The 19,817-nt window shown below is 39.4% G+C and overlaps 1 protein-coding gene across 19 annotated transcripts in view; it reads left to right on the top strand.

Annotated features, from left to right (window-relative positions):
* The window catches only part of LOC107377409 (adhesion G protein-coupled receptor L3), a 410,636-nt gene that overhangs the window by 93,628 nt on the left and 297,191 nt on the right, over positions 1–19,817 (top strand). For all 19 annotated transcript variants that reach the window (XM_070547650.1, XM_070547654.1, XM_070547651.1 and 16 more), the window contains one exon: positions 10,338–10,566. In XM_070547650.1, coding sequence (XP_070403751.1) covers positions 10,512–10,566 — 55 coding nt within the window. In that variant the 5' untranslated portion in view covers positions 10,338–10,511. The remainder of the gene's footprint in view (positions 1–10,337; positions 10,567–19,817) is intronic.

Genomic DNA, 19,817 nt, shown 5'->3' with positions numbered 1-19,817 from the left:
ATCCTGATTTAGACAGTATTTGCTTCTTTTCAGATTCAGTCTCATGTCTAACTATCTAGTTGCCTGTGATAGTCACAAAAACACACACCTTGTTTTCAAGCCTAGGACTGATTTTGTTTCTGCCTCTCATTTTCTTCTTTCTATCTAATTGAGCTGTAAGTGGATTCCAGGTGGAACCCATTTGAATTCCCTGCGGTTGTGACCACTGAGCTTTCTTGTGACTCAGTCATACCTCTCATTTCCAGAGCGTTTACATCATATTCTTGCCACTCATGCTACAATCATTACGCCACCTTTCAAAACACCACTGCAATTTCTGGTCAACAGCACTAACACGGACACGCAGGAGCAGATGGAAGGCAGAATTAACATCGAAATCAAGTCGGTGCTGAGAGCAGGCAGCGTTGTACATAATTTAGGTGTTGAAAATACGCATCACATTTGCCTCGTTTGAGATGCCGCTCAGTTCATGCTTTAAGATTTCATTATATTTTGTGCACTTGGCTCAGCATCAGATAATGATATTGAAATGCATGCACCATTGGGATCTGTGTTATTGACATTGGAATTTGCTGTACCCCCGATTCAGAGGCTAAGCAGAAATTGCTGTTGTTGTGTCTGTGGATGTCTCTGTGTGTTCTGATTCTCAAATCTGGCAGGGAATGAAGTGTCTATTGGAAAATTATGCAAATGGGGTTAGTGGAAAGGCAAAACAAGAAGGAAATTGAGACCTGTAAAAGTCAAATACCCAAAAATGTAATGGAGAAGTTTTATGACCAGATGCCCTCCAAACATGAATTCAAATAAGCACAAGTGGTGTTGAAGAATGACAACAGCAATGAGAAAAATTGCTTGGTTTGGCTTTATTTCACACTGAGAAAATATGAGTTGTATTTTAATTATTTTTAGGGCAGCTTTTTGGCCTATACTCAAAATACTGCCCCTTGCTCATTAGTCGACCCTTTAGAATACCTCATAATGTCTTCAGAAAGGCCATTTTCTACTCCGCGTCTCTACTTTTACCTATTTATTCTGAAAATGTTCTGGTCTTTAATCCCAACACAAGCGCTGGCATTAGACACACCTCGGTCTCGAAGCTTACGGTGCCAGCTTTATTGGATAAGGACTGGCTGATGTCAGAATGAGCTGATGACTGAATAAAGCTGCAACTTGGCCAGAGATGCCGCTGCCAGCAAGTGTGGGTATTGATAGCAAATGCTGCTTTGTACTCCCCCCCAACCTCTCTATATGTTGCTTTTAAGTCCTTAATTAATGATTTAGATAAGTCCAGAAAATATTTCAAAGCCAAAAAAAGTTGCTACTTAGATACATTTTATGACTAATATGGTCTTTAAAAATAGCACGAGTGTGATTTACCAATGGTTAAACAATGCCACCTAAATATTATTGTAAAGGTAATGTCAAGTTACAAATTGTGACCCACTATCTGTTTACTAAAGCTAGGTGACATGGTGGACTTTAGAGATGACTTCACCAAGCCTGACCAAAAACACCAGGATGGCTGTCAGTCCCCAGTTGGCTTGGTAGTGGAGTCACTGGTTGCTTCAGTGTTTCTGCTCATTGCCTTTTCTGTGGCTCTTCTTTAAAAAAGTCCAACCAAAATAAAGGAAACCCTAGAGTGATCAGAATGTTCCAGCAGGTCCATTCCGAAAAATCGCTACCATGTCCTCTATTTTTGCATCGTACTTGTGTATAGATCACCACGGGCTAAATTCATGTCAGGTACAGATCGCCTTGCATAACTTTTTTTAACCCACAACTTCACACACTAGAGCCATTTCTCAGTTGTAATGGAAAACGATCCGAACCATGTAAAGCCTAGTTTTTACTTCTACGTCGTCGAAGGGGTGGGGACTTGCAGTGCCATTACTCGTCGACACAAGGGCTTTCCGTCAGACACGGATGGAGTAGAGCCCAAATTTGAGCTATCGGTTGAACGCAACAGAGAGCACACATGGTCAGCCAAACCGCGGTGGCGCCGGTGAACGGATATTCCACCAGCACCATTGTGTCCTTCACTGTCTTGAATTCTTTGTAATGAAAAATGTTTGTTCCTCGAGATCAAGCCGTTCAAGCTCAGTGAAAACTCTCTCTCTGACGGCCATAGCTCTATGACTGGATTGACATTTACAAGCGTTTTGTTTTTTTACTTTATTTAATAAAATAATAACAATGAAAAATTCCACACAAGAATCAGTTTAAATTCACACCTTCTTCTGTCTATATATTTGCATTTACAAGCTGAATAAATAAGAGTAATCAGAGCAACGGTAACCAGAGCCACCAGAAAAGGTCTACGCCCCCTGATGTCCTGGCGAAGAATTGCTTCACAGCAATGACACACCAAGGCAAAAGTATAGAAGGAAAACCTATCCGTTAATACGTGTGCATGTGAGTGCAAACTTGCTGATGGACAAGCAGTAGTCAAGTTGTGCAGGAACATGCAGTAGTATTGGAAAAGGGCCGTAAAAGATGCACAAGCCTTTGTAATTTCGAGGCTATCTTAGCTATCTGTAATACCAGTGATAATAATATCTATCTTTGTAAATATTCGTTTCAGTAAAACTGTGGCAAGAAACGAATACTGCTGTCTAGAAAGATATGTGTACAATCCACTTGGCTGTAAGCAACTTAACTTTGAGGTCATTATGTTTTAAACCCATGTAACCTGCACTGCTGGTACTTGTTTGATTCACAGTATCGGGTCTGGTCCCTCAAGTGATACGCTGTTTTTTAACTGCCATCTAGAATCAATCCTGGCAACATAAAGACTTGCAGTACTTTGCGGTCACTGCATGCCATTTGCCCCTAGTAGGTGATTGATGGTTAACAGGTATGGTCGTCATGGGGACCTGCACACCTGGGTTCCTTCAGTTTTTCTACTGGCTCAAATCAAATGACCATAACGTATCATCATATATCTCGCTCTGCTTTACGTCCTCGGTTCCCTTTTTCAGCCGTCTATTTATTCTCGTTTACATATCACCACCCGTCCAGTGCTCCATAGCACATTTCTCCCTCTCTCCCCCGTGTCCTGCCTATTACCCCGCCTCTTCTCATCCCCATTCATTTGTCTGAGATCCATTTGGGCTGCATTAGGCAAGATATGTTGAGAGCGATGGAGAGGGAGGATAGAAAGAAGGAAGACATGTAAAATGGATAGTGTCAGAGCTTTGCATCACAATGGGAGAAACCATCTAAGCTCTGCCTTAAAAAAATGATGCATCTATCCACATTCACCCAGCCAGCTCTATGCACGCTCAGACATTTGAATGTTTCTCCCACGTGGGAGTTCGACCCATCTCGTTTTGTATGCACTGTTAAATATTTGTAATGGTAATTTGTTTTATTTGTTTTGCATCTCAGCTTCTTATTGTATAAGTCATTTTCTCTAATGGGTTATGTTTCTATTGTCTAATGGTTTTTGAGTGTTTTGTATGTCAGGAGGGTGGAAGGCCCCCATTATTTAACCCAAGGCATCAGTCACTCTCAACAAGCCTATCATATTGGACCATTCAGAGACCGTACAGGCTAAAGTTAGCACTATTATCTGCCTGTCACCACCTAGCTGTGCTGAAGTCCCTGGTGGAAAACCAATTGTGTGAGTGGACGTCTTGCTGCTCGCATCATAGCGCTCCGGGGAGGATGCACGCGCCGTCTTCAAAAGAGCAAACCCTACATTTCCCTTTTGCAAATTTCTACCAGAGTTAGAAAAGCATGATTATTACACTAAAATCTTAAGGCTGACCTCTTCATTTTCAAACCCTCAGCGAGGTTTTGAAGCTCAAGCAAGCGGGAGGGGAAATTATGTTTAACTCTGGAAGAAAAGGCTCGTCTGAGTTTTAATCATCTGGAGATTTCCAAGTGAGTGCTCATCAATCTTTGTGTATGCAGACAGCATGCTGAAATTAATATTCATTTTCTACGAGACACTTCATTTGCATGAACACACTGTCTGTTTCATAAAAAGCCCCCTTCCCTGCTGGTGTGATAAGCATCTGGACATGAAACAGTAGAAAATCCGAGACACGGCACTTAACCCGAGAACACGATCCCACTTCATTACATAGTGATACGTGGGAGGGCTTCGAGCAGGCGTGACTAGTAGCATCATACTTGTAATGCCCTCATCAGATAACGCTGAGGTTCAAGTTTCACTTTGTTGCAAGAGAATTGTAGGAAAACGCCTCTGGATGAATGAAAATCTTCCTCATTTTCCTCAGGTCACAGAGTGACAAATGGAGGAAAGCCTGTGGGGGATGATGAGACACAGAGCAATGGCTGCCTCAATATTTATATGACAGAAATCAGTTTATTGAAGGGAATATATATATAATATAATATATATATATATAATATATATATATATATATATATATATATATATATATATATATATATATATATGTGCAGCTTGTGCAATGATTTACACAAATTTAATATGGAAATCAGAAGCAATGTTTCAGATTAGGCTCAGTTAATTTACTTTTTGATCTTCATAATAAATAAAAAATGTTTTATTTTCTCACCAAAAATGGTTTAATTTAAAAAAATAAAACTGAAACCACAAAGCACTAAAGATCAATAGTTAAAAATATATGACCTGAAAAATGTCTTTAGTTTAATTTACTATAATCAATTTAAATTTTTTTATGCAGCTTAGCTTTGTACAATAATTTGTCGATGTCAAGAATTAATTATTTAGCTCACTTGGACTGGTTATTTTTGAGTTTTAAAATTGTATTTTTAAACATTCATTGGTAACGCTTCCTTTTACAATCCCCTAATTTCTAATTACTTACATGGTATCCACATAGTAAATTAAAGCGTATTACTGTGTAATTAAAGTGTATAGTTGAAATGAAGTGTAATTATTGAGTAATGCAGTCTTAAATGAGAATGATTAATAAAATAAAAAGGTAGAATTGAACCTGAGTTACGTGGCAATAACTGTAACTATACACGTTAACTTACTATGTAATTACCATGTAGGTACTTGGTAATTAGGTGACTGTAAAAGGAAGCGTTACCCATTCATTTTAAAATATGTTTGATATGCAACTTATTTTCTTGATTTATTGCACGCATTTAATTTACACAAATTCATTAACAAATCATATCAAATCATCATGCTCACACATCATTAACATAATCTGGGGCAGCAGTAGCTCAACAGGTTGAGCGGGATGTCCAGTAATCGAAAGGTTGCAGGTTCGATCCTGGCTCTGGATAGAGAATTCTGCTTTTGTGTCCTTGGGCAAGACACTTAACCCACCTTGCCTGCTGCTGGTGGTGGTCGGAGGGACCGGTGGCGCCTGTGCTCGGCAGCCTCGCCTCTGTCAGTGCGCCCCAGGGCAGCTGTGGCTACATTGTAGCTCATCACCATCAGTGTGTGAATATGTGTGTGAATGGATGAATGATACACTGTAGTGTAAAGCACTTTGGAGTCCTTACTCTGAGAGGCACTATACAAGTGTGGGTCATTTATCATTTATCATAATCCGATTGTATGCAGTGTATCACAATTGATTTCATTTTGGCCACAGATCAGAAATGCACGACCCTAACCTAGTCATATTTTTAAATTAACATTAAGCTCTTATTCTTGAACAAATTGGGAGCACAGGAGCCAAGACAGGAACCGTGGTCTAGTGCTGGGCAGAAATTTTGTAAAATAAATAAATAAATAAATAAGCAACCAGAAACAAAATTCATTTCAACAAGGCCCGCAGAAAGGATTTATTCCATATTGAAACCTTACAAAACATTCTATGTCATTGGAAGCAAAATTTACAACAAATTTGACATTGCTTTTAATAAAAAAGAACAGGTTACATTTTTATTTGATGCTGGGCTCCTTTAAAACAGTTCTGTATCTGTTACAAATTCAGCTTTGTTTACCGTTTAGGACCAGAAGTACTTTTTAGCTGTTAAACGGTGAGAATATCTAACTACCGGTTGTGTATTTCAATTTTTAAATGTGTAAATTGTACATTAAAGAGGATGTAAAACAATTGTTATACTGTATTTGACATCTGGCTATCTGTCTTGCACAAATGAGTTGAAGACCTTTTTTACAATCGGGCCAAATTGCCGCTGCCTCCCCATTTGTTTCTGTCTCTTCTTACAAAGAGAGAAATTAAAATACACATGTTGTACAGCAAAGTCATCACATTTCAGTTTAGTTTTATTTTTTTCTTTTGGATATTTAACTTCTTGGTTTATTGCATGTTAGATTAACATGTTGGAAGCAAATAAGATGATTTAAGGGATGTCTGTTGGAGTTGGTTGGTAATAACAAAAACAAACTTTAGACATTTTTAAACCTTGTTTGACTAAAATTACAAAATTTTGGAGCACCTTACTGCATGATTGACATCCTAGCTTCTGTTCGTATATATTTTACCACATTTATACACATTTCCTTCTTACCCCTTTAAATAGAAACAAAAATCACTTCAATTTTTTTTCCTGACAACACATATTACCAACTTTTGTCTTTCAGCCACATGATAGCAACATTTTATCCCCTCATCAGCCACATCTGTCCTTAAACGACATTAGATTAGAACAACTTCTCTTAATTAGAACTGTCACGTATCATCTGGACCCCTTTTGGCACATTGCTCAAATAACAAAACAACACTGCTGATTAGTGAGAAAAAGTTGCAAAGAAGCATAGCAGCCGTAATGAAGAAGTCTCCTTGATGTGGCAGAGAACAGACGCTGCAGTTGTTGCGAGGTCTGCTAAACGTTGGCCAACTTATCTAAAGGAGTCATCCTAAATCCCCCTCTGAAAGAGTACCCTTGAAACGTCAGCGGCGTTATGTATCATAAGACTCCTTCTGGAATACAAGACATCTTGGCAGTACTGGACTAACGCTGTGTCTCTTGGTTGTTTTTTTTTTTTCTTTCCTCCCCTTGTTTCTGTTGAACTAGGTCCAAGCCGTCCTCATAAATATGTATTTTATGATGTTTCTTTTGGCGAAAGATTGCAGTTTCAGTATCTAAGCCCACACATTTTTCCCATATTTTTTCAGGTTAAGCAAATTAAGTACTCTGATAATGTTTTTTATATTTTTTTATTTTATGTGATCATATCTTAAGTTGCACCTGTGCAAGTAGCTACAATTTGATCCTTTTTGCAGTGAGATATATTCACAGCATGCTTGTTATCTGCATGGTTTGGAATTGGTCTCATTCCGTACACTTTATGTATTCTCTTTTCTTTATTGTATTTTAAAGCCATACTTTGCAACTTTTTTCATATTTTTTAACCATTTTCTTGAGCCAGTATGTGCTAAATTGACTTTTAACAGGGTTAATGGAATGTCACTCAGACCCCACTGCCGCCTGTGGCCTGAGTACCACATTTGCAACTTCAGAGTGGTGAACTGCTCCTGTAGAAAATAAGGCAGGCTGGCGAGACATTTCAGCAGTTAACTTAAAGTGTTAAAAAGACAAATGCTCAAGGAGGAGTAAAGTTTTGCTTTCAGTTCTACTAAACAGACACCAGGGGTTGCTAAAAGCAAGCAAAACTGTCTAGTGTGCCTTTAACAAGCCATCATTGATGGAAAATGTTGCTGTTTAAAATATATGATGATAAAGTAACAGGATATAGTTTGCTGTCACATGCAACTTTTGGTTTAGTACAACTGCCCTAGCTTTATATTTAGAAAACTGTATTTGATCAAATAAGCCCTTCTGGATTACAGTTTTTGTGTCCTGTACGTCTACTAAATATTATTTATAGTCAGTCCTCAAGAAGAGCCAGTTGAGGTGGCTTGGGCTAGGGTTAGGATGCCTCCTGGATGCCTCTTTTCGGACATGTTCAACCAGTAGGAGGTCTAAAGGAAGAACCAGGACGCCTTGGGATTCCCCCGAAAGAGCTGGTCCAAGTGGCTGGGGAGAGGGAATTCTTGGCCTCTCTGCTTAGACTGCTGCCTCCGTGACCCAACCCTGGATAATCAGATGAAAATGGATGGAGTCACTCTACTTAACAGTTGTTTTTTCTATTGACTCAATCCTCTCAGCCTTTGCGTCTCCATACAAAACTGACTATTTCAGGAGTTTCCTAAGATGTCAGCATATCGCACCATTTGGGAAGGGAACACCAAAAGGCGTCCACGGATATTAATAACAATAAAGATGTTTTACTCTGTCAACATACGCCTTAATTTAATTCATTCAGGGGATGGGAAGAGCGGCTGTGCGATGCAAAATGTTGCGTTTAATGACTGGAAGAAGTGCCGTGTTTTACGTTGCTCTGTAGGAGACCATAGTGCACCGTGAGTTACGGTGTTGTGGGGAGACTTCTGACGCATCTTTTGTCTTTGGAAGTTTAGAAGCAATAGTTTTAAAGCACCCGTCAATGCTGCTCATCTATCAACTCCTCCATTTTTACAAGTGCTAGTTGTTTGACAATGTCTGCCGATGTATTTTCCCTTCTACGTACAACCAATGAGTTAATCACAAGTCCTGCCCACCAAAGCTACAGGGCCATTCCCAAGTACATACCTCAGTTCAGGTACTTGGTTGGGTGGTTCCTGAAGTGACCCAGAAAGTGGTCCTTTCAGGCTAGCCTGGTGTAATGGAGACACGCCCGTTTCCACCACCAGAACTTCAACTTTCCCAGACCTTCATGGTATGCATGGCCCATTGTACAGAAAATAGCCCTTTACCCTTCCAACTGATCGTCTTTGGTTGTCAGTTCAATTCAGGATGGTCACCAAAAATAACTGACCTCAGAAAACACAAAAATGAGTAAAACTCTGTCAATTTAACAAATGTCAAGCTACAATTTGGTGAGTTAGTAACTGTCATCCACTGCACATACCACAAAATCTAAGTATGACTAAAATGGCTTCAACAAATGTTTGCCGGAGGATGTCTTGCTGATGAGCAGATTGATCTGTAATGTCCAATTGTTTGCGGGCATTCCGTGTTTCATTGTACTCATAAATCATGGTAAAAACAACCTGATTACTCTAATCTTGAACTTTTGAACTGGGATTAAGGACTAGATTCCAAGACGTGGTAAATGTCACTATCACTGCTCAGTAGAGAACCCTAGGGAAGAGTACTGCACTGGGATGGATGGGTGGAAAAATCTGATAAAGTGTGTGTGTGTCATTTAGCTTCCCAAGTGCTATGTTGTTGAATTTCTGACCTTTTGCTTGTAGAGTGTCTTCTAAGAAATTAGGTTACTGCAATATAAAATGCAGTATGGGTTCCCTAATGTGCAGCGATAAAGCCCTTGCAGAGGATAACAGCATTGTGTGCAGTCTTTGGCTTGTATCATTTTGCAGAGATTATGTGTGTGCAGCAGATCATGGCTGATTATGGATAATAGAAGGGCTCGGATGGCCTAATCACGAAAGCTGACTTAACCTTAATATCATGATACGCGTTTACTGGGATTATCTCATGAATCTCATCAGAACATAAAATGCTTATCCACCCTTAACCGTGGTTTTGCTAACTATGTATGTATCCCACTTTGACTCGCTGTTGCACACTTTCACGCTTGAGGTTTTTATGCACATAAGTGCTATTACAGCAGAATCGCCATCTCGAACGATGTTTGCAGCTCCTGCTTTTGCATGAAAAGCAGTGATTTCATTCAGTGTTGAGAGCTCAAAGGTGTGCCCTTTTTAATGAGGTCAAGGAGATGATCTGGTTAATGTAAATGTTTTCTTTACAGGGATGAAAGCTCTGGAGATGTGCACAAACATTCACAGGTGCAAGCACTTGAGACTGTGCAGTTATGGCTATTGCCTGCAGGAAAACAGAAAATACCTCTGCATTTCTTATGTCAATTACCATCAGGCCTTGCAGGATAACACACATGAGCCTCGAGCCCATTCTGCACAAAATATATATTTACTTTACACTTGTGTATTTGTCCTCCTGAGCTGCCTCATCTCTCCCTCTTTGTTTCTCCGTGGGAGTGATTTGTCGGTGGGGATAGGGAGGGTGGAGTTAACACTCTGGTGAGCAAAGAACAACAACAAAAAAAAACAACAAAATACATTTTGTGATTCACATCGGCTCCCCGTCTGGTTGATCACACTCGGTGTGAGCCCAGGCTGACTGGAGATGGAGCAACACGCACCGTGCCACTTGATGGCAACTTGAAACCCACGTTGACATAAGGACCGTGCGCGTGGATGATAAAGCCATGGTGCATCCATCTGTTGTTGTTCTAACAGCAACACTCTCATTGTTCCTGTTAAGGAGGGCTTGCAATGTGTGTAATTCCCCCAACTTTCTGTTCAGCTAACATATTTGTTATGATTCTTGTATTGTCTTGACAGTTATCGGGAAGCATCGGGGATCAGAGCACCACGACTTTGGGCCTTGCGGGAAGAGTGGCGCAGTGGAGGGAATTGTGCCATAAAGGAAGCAACCAATTGGGGCATTTGCCAGCTAAAGACTTAGTACTGAGCTCATCTGGGACTTTGAGCAGCGGGCGGTGAGAGAAGGAGGCCATGTGGACCGCACGCCTGCTTGTCCTCGCCAGCCTCTTTGCACCAGCCGCGCTGGGTGAGTCTGGCTCATTAAATCTAATCTCAGATTGTGTCTATGTGGCTGTGCACACATGGGCACGAAACCTACCTCTTTGCATTTTTCTTGATTGGTGGAGTTTGAAGCCGTGTCAGAATCATCTTTTTTGTTGTTTATGCACCAGGTCCTGTCAGCGAACTGTGATAAAAGCCTCTGACTTTGTCTTGTTTTCATCATCTTTCTCTGACTAATTAGCAGTTTTTTTTCTCTGCCGACTTTTAAGAAACTTTTTTGTCAACACTTCTGCTGTTTTCTATCTTTCTTTGTTTTGTTTTTTTCATTTCTGTGTGTATTTTTAGAACAGTCCCTCTTCCTCCTTACTGTCTCTTTTTCCCTTTTCATCAAATTTGTAGCATACACGTTTAAGTGTTATGAAAAATATAGTAAAAGAAGACATTATGCATTGAAATCTGAAGATATTTTCAGAGTCTTTAACCTTTTTCTTTGAATTGTTTCAGAGAAAAGTAAATTAAGTCATTTAAATTCTGATTTAAAAAAACGTCAGTGGTGTTAGTGTGTGTGTTTTTGGGGTGTACGTGTGTGTGAGGCAGCGGTTTAGGGAGTGGGGCAATAGCCCATAAAATGTTAATTTGATATGGCTAAAACCATTAATGAGAGATTTGGAGCTAATTGAATTGTTTTTGTGAGGTAATACCTCTTGAGCCTGGTGGAGGGTTCACCACGCAGCGCTACTGACAGTAAAATTCTCTGGCATCAGTAGTTCTTCTTTAAGGCCTTTAATAGAAAAAGGGTCAAGTCAGCACTTTGCCATGCATCTTTTTTAGAGAGTGGAGTTGAGTAAAAAATGAGATGTTACAAGATTTTATAACACTGAGGGAATTAAATATAGAATAATGTAAAATAGAGTAGTTTAATGATACTCTGATCAAAAGATTTAATGTTTAAAAGAAGAACACAGAGATCGTTCATAGGATTTTTATGATTTGTTTCATGCAGAGCCACGCAGTTGGTAACACTGTTGCCTTGCAGGGAGAAGGTTGCTGGTTTGAACGCCAGCTGTGGCTTTTCTGCACAGAGTTAGCATAATCTCTCTGTGCATATGTGGGGTTTCTGCGGGTAATCCAGTTTCCTCCCACAGACCAAAAGCATGGGTTAGGTTAATCACGGACCAGGTGTGAGTGGATGTTTGTCTTTGTGTCCCTATAATGTACTAGCAGCCTGTCCAGAGTGTCCCTTTCCTTATGTCCATTGACTGTTGGAGATAGGCACCACCTCCCCATGCTCTGCTGAGGAAAAGCACACCATAAACCAGTACAAAAAAAAGCACACTCACACACACACCAAAATAAATATTCTATTACTGGATTGACATGCATAAAGCTCTTTTAACTTCACCCCCACCACCATAAAAAAGTAAAGAAAAATCCATAATTTATATTTAGTGTTTTTCCTTGTTAAAAGGGGTGCTATCATGGACAATAACGGCATAAACTGTAAAAAAAAAAAAAAAAAAAAAAGACATACTGAAAACACTGCCTTTAGGAACTCACACAGCCAGAGGTCGTTCTTTTATGCGTGGACTAAAGTTTGGGATGAAACTCCACATGACGTAAGGACAGCGCCAACATTACTTCAGTTCAAAAGAACATTAATCTCTCATCTGTTGAGCAGTTTCACATGTAAAAACTGTTGAAGATGGAGTTACAACTTCTTGCCTTTTTTGGATCATGGGTGTTTGTGTGATTGCTTTGTGTTGCTTTAGTATGAATGTTTGAGGTTGCGGTTTGATGTTCTGCAGAACAGGAACCTGCATAATTTAAAACTAAGTCTGGCCCGATTGAAATCTTTTCTTGTTTAAGAAAAGTTTTGAAATGAAAACATTATTAGTTCTGATTAGAACTGAAGCTTAGTAAAATATTGAGTTTGTGAATATTGAAAAATATTTTTCATTATTATTATTTTTTTTCGTCTGTTTGAATCTCTTTAGAGTTCCAGCAAACCTGGTGGGTTCAAATAGTGATGATGGTGGCTGTAGGCTACAAACACTTTTTGAGGATTATGATATTACCACTAGGGCTGGGAAAAGATCACATAAGGGGTTTATTTTAATTTTGCTCTAAACAATCAAATCATCTTGCAGTGTTTAATGTTTAAGCCATTGCACGTTAAGATGGCAGATGGAGAGCAAAACACACTGGCTGTGACTGATCATGTGGAACATTTCAGTTGGTTAATGTTTAAATGTGTTTAAAACTTTTTTCAAATTCTGTGAAAAAAGTTATACATTCATAAATTGGCCAGTGCGTGTTGATAGTTGTCTGCGTTTATTCTAGCATGATAAAAGTAATTTATTTCACTCAGTTACAGTTTCATTATTCGTTGTGTGTATGCCTTACTAGTTCATTTTGATCAGTCCATTGGGTTTGATGTAAAGATTCACAAAACAAATTTATAGCCAAGGCATCCATTTAGATAGGACTGTGAGAAAAGGTTCAAACTATCTGTTAGTCATTCGCCACCATTGACATTGCCGTTGGAAATTATTTGGCTATGCAAATTTATTCTGATGCTTGGTGGCCAAGTTTTTGACTTCCTTGTGTTGTGTGGGAAAGAAATCGACAGCAAAATGAGGTCCTGCAAAATACTAAAGATTTTCAAACAGTCATGTAGTATACAGACTAATCATTAGCATTTACCACACAACACACAGTTACCAGTTAGAGTTAGAGTCATATTACGTTTTGGTGGCTGAAAAGGCCCAATTTGTTTATTTCCTGCTGTCACGAAAATGTAAAAAGAAAAAGGAAAACCTATCCACAAACATTTTCATTCTTTTCTTTTGTTTGTGACTGCAAACAACGAATTACCGTCAACTTCAAACAGCAAAAGTCACAATAATCTATAGAACGCATCTTTTGTTGATCTGAAAACAGCCAAAGTTTTGTTTCTGGTTTTAAGGTATAAAAGAAAAAGCACACGTTTTGTGTCTGTTTTTTCTGTTTCTGCAGATTAAAGTCTTTTTTTTTATTACATTCCAGAAACAGTGCAGTGTTTTCTCTTGTTATACCAAACACAAAGCAGGCCAGCTTTCTCCTTTCCCATCTGTTGCTTGGAGCTCTTCATCAGTTGTGTGAGATGGATGGACAGAGTGAACTCCTTTGAACTTTTTTCCTAATTTCAAAAGAAAAGATAAAGACCATTGTTTTGAAATCTTTCCAATAGTTAAAAACACAAACAGCCATGGAAAGGCTACCACAGGATCTGATATCCATCACTCCGGTTTAAGATAATAGTATTTAAAAATGAACATTTGCAACAATTCACCAGAGTTTGCATGATTTTGCAGCATGGCGAGAGACGTTTCTGAATTTCAGGAAAGAATAAGAAGAAAATATCGTTTCTATAGCGCCTCTCAAGATAAAAATCACGAGGCGCTTCACAAAAACAAAAAATGTAAAAATATCAAAAATAATTTAGAAACTTATTAAAAACATATTTAAAATGAGCAAAAAACAGATAATTGTGATTAAAAAATGTAAAGAAAGAGTGAGAGTGAATAGATAAGAGGGAAATCAGTGGATCCTGAGGAAGGTGGAATAGGTGGGGAGAGCAGAATAGAGGGGTGAAGAAGGTCATGCAAAAGCCAGCCTGAACAGGTGAGTTTTCAGCTGCTTTTTGAAGGAGACCACTGAGTCCACTGATCTCAGGCTCAGGGGGAGAGAGTTCCAGAGTCTGGGGGCCACAGCAGCAAATGATCTGTCACCTTTGGTCTTTAGCCTGGTGCGCAGCACAACCAGCAGGCTTTGATCACTGGACCTCAGGGACCTGCTGGGGGTGTGGGGACTAAGAAGATCACCAATGTAAGATGGTGCTTGTCCATGTAAGGCCCTATAGACCAGAACCAGGATCTTGAAATGAACCCTGAAGTTGACTGGCAGCCAGTGAAGCTGGAGGAGAAGCGGGGTGATGTGGGTGTATTTGGAGGACTTGGTCAGAAGCCGAGCACAGTCATTCTGAACCACCTGTAGACGGTTCAGGGAGGTTCTGCTCAGACACGTGAAAAGAGAGTTACAGTAGTCTAAGTGTGAGGAGATGAAGGTGTGGATAACTGTCTCAAGTTCAGAGCGGGACAGAATGGGACTCAGCTTAGCAATGTTCCTGAGATGGAAGAAGGAAGAGCGAACAAAATAACTGACATGAGAATCCAGGGTGAGAGCTGGGTCAAAGGTCACATCAAGATTCCGCCCTCTTCACATTTTGAAAAAAAATGCACATAAAAGAGAACACTCAATTATCCATGTGCACGCTCTGCTTACAAGTAGCTGCCAACCTCGCAGCTAACTTCTTCTAGCAGTAGTCGAGATTAATTTCTCCAAATATCATTCCGATTTTAGCTTACTTGTCAAGCAAAAACCAGCAGCGTCTGTGGGGAGCCCAACCTTCACTTTGCTCAGAAAGTGAAAACTACCCTTGCATGAATGGTTCATCAGAATGATTGACAGTTATGCAGACCAATGGTTCAGATGTTCCGCCCAGAAGAAAAAGATACTCCGCTATACCTTTAACTTTGAAATAAAAAGCTAACGGCAGGTTTGCATGTGAGGCAGAAGGCCTGGCTAGTTCACTATCCAACACTACCTTCTCAGGCTCCTAACTTTTTTTTCTGAGAGGAATTGGAAGAAAAGTAGTTACTGGTTTTAACATTGAGTATGGCAACAATAGGATCTGACTGAACTGAGAAAGCAAGGACAAGATCGGGGGTGTCCAACCCCGGTCCTTGATGGCAGCTAGCCAGTATGTTTTAGTTGTTGACCTGCACCAACACACCAGATTCAATTAGTTAAATACCAGCGTAGCAGGTTATCAAGCTCTGCAGAGGCCTTTTATTCAGGTTTGAACACCACCATAAATGGATATAATCTGTGACTTGATTAGGGTTAGGGTTAGGGTTAACAACCACAACAAGTGCAAGGTCTTTAAGCTAAACCACTTTAAACACAATGTACATACATATTAAATGAGAGATACTAATATACACTTGTTCTAGTAGAACTGAAGAAATTAAGCATTTCTTAATTAGAATTGTGAATATTAGTGGTAAGTTGTCTGGAAACCTGCCAGACACTAGGATAACCAGATTCGGCTCAACAGAAAGTACCTCAGAGAGCTGTGAGCCGTAGCTGAAAAGCCTGTGACAACTAGATTATTTTAAAGACCAAAGATAGGATTTTTGCACATTTTAGCCCATTTAAATTAAATCTGACATAATTGTCTAAAGAGGGCTAGACATAACTTGGCTTTCCAGAATGTTGTTGTTTTTAGCAGGGCCGGGACAATGATCAGCCTTAAATGCCATTTGGGGAATTATCAGCACCGAGTGCATAAATGATCTGTCACAAACATGTGAAAACAATGTCACAGTCCTATAAATCAGTCATTCCACATCCTTGATTATCCATCTTTTATTTATTCCAAACGGATTGATGACATCAAACTGACAGACCATCGAGTTCCTGTGGTTTTTCTGCAAGCCTGGAACGTAACAAACGCCCCGAAGAAACCACAACTGAGCATTTTGTGAGAGATTAAGTGGTTGTCACATTGTAAATAATGTGGAATCTTTATTAGGAAAAGCGATTTGACACCCAACCCAACCTCGGCGCTATAAGCAGACGGGGACAGATGTTGGCTGAGAAGTGTTGTGCAGCTGGGGAAGCTTTAGGGAGAATATTCACCACATTGTCATTGTGTGTGATTCAACAGGAAGAGTGGTGTAGTCTGGGGGATTCTGGCCTACTTCTGTATCTGTAGTACCTTTTGTCTGTACTTAATCAAGGACACCATGTCCATGGCGAGTGGCAGTTATTAATTTTAGTCCAAACTTCAATATTTGCTAATTACAGCAGATTCAGAAATATACAAACATGCTCATAATGGTAAGGTTAATGGTCGCAATAGAAGATAACACCAGACTTTTGGTTTCTAATCTGGCACTTTGAAATGTTTCTTGACACATCTTACAGCACCAAAACAAATAATGGGTGTAATTAAAAGGCCATGTATTACTCGGAGGAATTTAATTTGGTCCTCTCTGAACTCACCGGCGTTCATGAGATCATCCCAAGTTTGAAAAGAGAGTGTTAGGAATGTAAGAAAACACTGATATATTCAATATCACAAAGCTTTATGTTATGATACTGAATTGATGTTTAAAAGAAGTTTATTGATTTTTTTAATGAGAATTAACATGCAAATGTTTACTGTATTTCTATTGTGTGGTGCAATTCAAACTTCGGCTGCTAGGTGGCAGCAGTTTTTACCGCCTTCTTTCTGATGGAACAACGACATCTCACGATAGCATTAGATGTGTCATGAAAGCGTCTGGTCTTTTCAAAGTTTTCTAATTAAATTCGGTCTTAAATTACAAATATCGATTGGCTTTTAGAATAGCAATATATGGTATAGTCTCCCCTGTATTGTGATATATTGGTGCAAAAGTTCATTTATTTCAGTAAATCAACTTAAAAGGTGAAACTAATATATGAGAGTCATTACATGACTCAACAGCAGCGTTCTCCAACCGTCCGATTACTGGACTGCCCGCGGACAACCAGGACAACCTAATGAGCTACTGCTGCCCCAACATCGCAAATTCTTGCATGATCTTTCAGTAATGAATGACTCAGCAGCTGAAATGCCAAACGTTAGCTCAGTGTTTGTCAAGTGGACTAGCTATCGCTACATGTGTGTTTTCTAAGGTTGTTTCGCATAGCATTACCTTCAGAAATAAGTTAGTTGTATTACACGACATCCTGAGAGCTTTACTGAACCCTTGGTATTTTGCTAATTAACAGGCTTGGCTGATATTGAAAGTCATTGACTAACTGTTGGCAACCAAAGATTGCAATTTTTAAACTGTAGATATCTGTAAAATTGAGCAAGTTATAATAACTTGTATGTTTTGAAGGTCAGTTTGCTGTTTTTGCCATATTGAATTGGGCTGAATCCAAATTTTAATCACTTGCAGTAAAGACTTTGAGCTTTGTTGATTTATTTAGCTAACAAACAGGGTTAAGACATCTGAAACGAAGAAGCTTTACCATCAGTTAGTGGTTAGATTACGTGTTGGGGATGACTGTCAGCCACCTGAACAGCAAATCCCACGCCAACTTCTGCATAATTGATTGAGTTATAGCCATTTTTGTCTTTGTCTAGGTCATATGTCTGTGGCAGCCATCTTGAAATGTGTTGACTGCAAAAGTTGATCAGATGTAAGTTTACATCCAGTGAGCACTTTCTAAAAGTTTCATTGAAATCTGTTCAGTGATTCATGAGATACGTTGCTAAAACAAAACAGACAAACACACACAACTATGTTTGTGTATGTGCTTCTGTGTGTGTAAGTGCAGCTCTTGGAAGATTAATAAAAAGTTCCATCACAGATGTTGCCACTGAGTCGAAAAATAAGTAAAACGCATCACCGTCATTGTTTTGGTTACGGAGAATAACAATGCAAAAAGCAATGCCTCAGACACTCCGGACATGCCTGAGCGGCACATTAATCATGTGTTTCTTCGCATGCAAAATGCTCCAGGAAGGATTTTATATTCATTCCGCTTAATACCACCCCTCGGAATGGAAGACGCTACCGCTGTAATGGATGATGGTTGAAGAAACAGTCCGAGAGAAGAAAGCGTGACGTCTGACGTGCATTTTTCATGGTCAGATAGAAGCACATACATCAAGCCTGGAAGCAGATATCCAATATGGTGGGAGGGCTTTGAGAAGCCAGATGTACTGCAGATGTATCTGCATGGTTTAGGTGGGAACAATCTCAGGTAAAGGACAGAGGAACAGGACTAAACAACAGCATAACGTTTCTGTTCGCCTTCCCGATCCACTTAATTAATCTTCTAGTGGAAGGGCACCGACTCCATCCGCCAAGGCATCCCTGGATTTGCCTAATTTGCTTAATTAATTAAACAACTGATTTATTCAGGCTCATATTTCAAAGCAGCTGAAAGTTCTTTGTAGAACCTACTGAGGCATGTACTGTTTTTGTTGTGAGGCCTCTCAATACCTTGGAAATAAAGTGGGCTTTTTGGAGTGGGTGGATGTCAATCATTCATTCACGGAGGCATAATGCACGGGCAGATACAGCACTCCGGGGCATGGACAATTATATATGCATTAGGAAGAGAAATTAGATATAGGAAATATCTTCCGACTCTGCGTGTGTTTTATTGAAATGAAGTGAGGAGATGATTACAGTCGCGCTGTTTCGCTTTGGTATAAAGTAAACAGAACAAATCAACTGCAGTCAACTCTTCAAAAAGAAGACAGCAGGTGTTGTATATTTTGATGTGTAGCGTGAGTGGGTGGAGGAAAACTATAAGCTACAAAAGCAGGCTTGACATCCTGATTCTCGATGGATAAAAACTCGTACTTTCACCCTCATTTGGGAGTTTATCTTGTCAACGTCTTTAGTGCAGATTGGCCAGGTTGGCACATCTAATTCCCTATAGATCAGGCTTTGGACAAGGAAGTAGAAATGTGGAGGAAATTATATACTGTAATGAATGGTGAAACCACTTAAGGCTTGATCCTCCCTGGCTTGAAAATATGGCACCATATGTAATAATAAACTATCATTTAGTTTAGTAATGAAGAGCATATGGCCATCTGAGTGGCGATGCCATCTTGTCGTAAGCAGAGCGACTACCCAGTCTGCCTTGGTAAAACTCTAGAAAACCCACTTACTGATTGTGGGGCTTGAGAAAGTTATTTTCAAAAGGTTTATTTTTTAAAATTCTGGACTTATAAAGATATAAAAAAAAGGTTTATGGATTGATTTGGTGGCCAGTTTTATTAGGTGGAATTTTGCTAATTAAAAAGAATAAAAGTTGGTCAATAGGCATAAGAAGAATAAAGGGAGACTTTTAGTTTAATTATCGTCCAGCCCAAATGCCGTGTTTCAGGTCAAATTTAGAATAATTTGGACTCTTTTCTTACTATTTACTATTTATTACCTATCAAACTCTACTACTACTTTTTCAAAACAGATTTTTTTCACCTATCTTGGGTCAAAAATAAACAAATCGGTCACCCATCAGCTGCCTTATTTATAAAAATCTACATTGATATCACTCATTTTCCTATGATTGGTAGACTTTTACTTTAAAACCACACATTTCAGAAACAATGTGTTTACATGTGCATCAGAAAACCCAACTATTGCCTAAATAGACTGATGTCATCTTTTGAAATGC

The sequence above is a fragment of the Nothobranchius furzeri genome, chromosome 2 (assembly GCF_043380555.1).
Source record: "Nothobranchius furzeri strain GRZ-AD chromosome 2, NfurGRZ-RIMD1, whole genome shotgun sequence".
Classification (NCBI taxonomy): Eukaryota; Metazoa; Chordata; class Actinopteri; order Cyprinodontiformes; family Nothobranchiidae; genus Nothobranchius; species Nothobranchius furzeri.
This window is presented reverse-complemented; position numbering and strand designations above follow the sequence as displayed.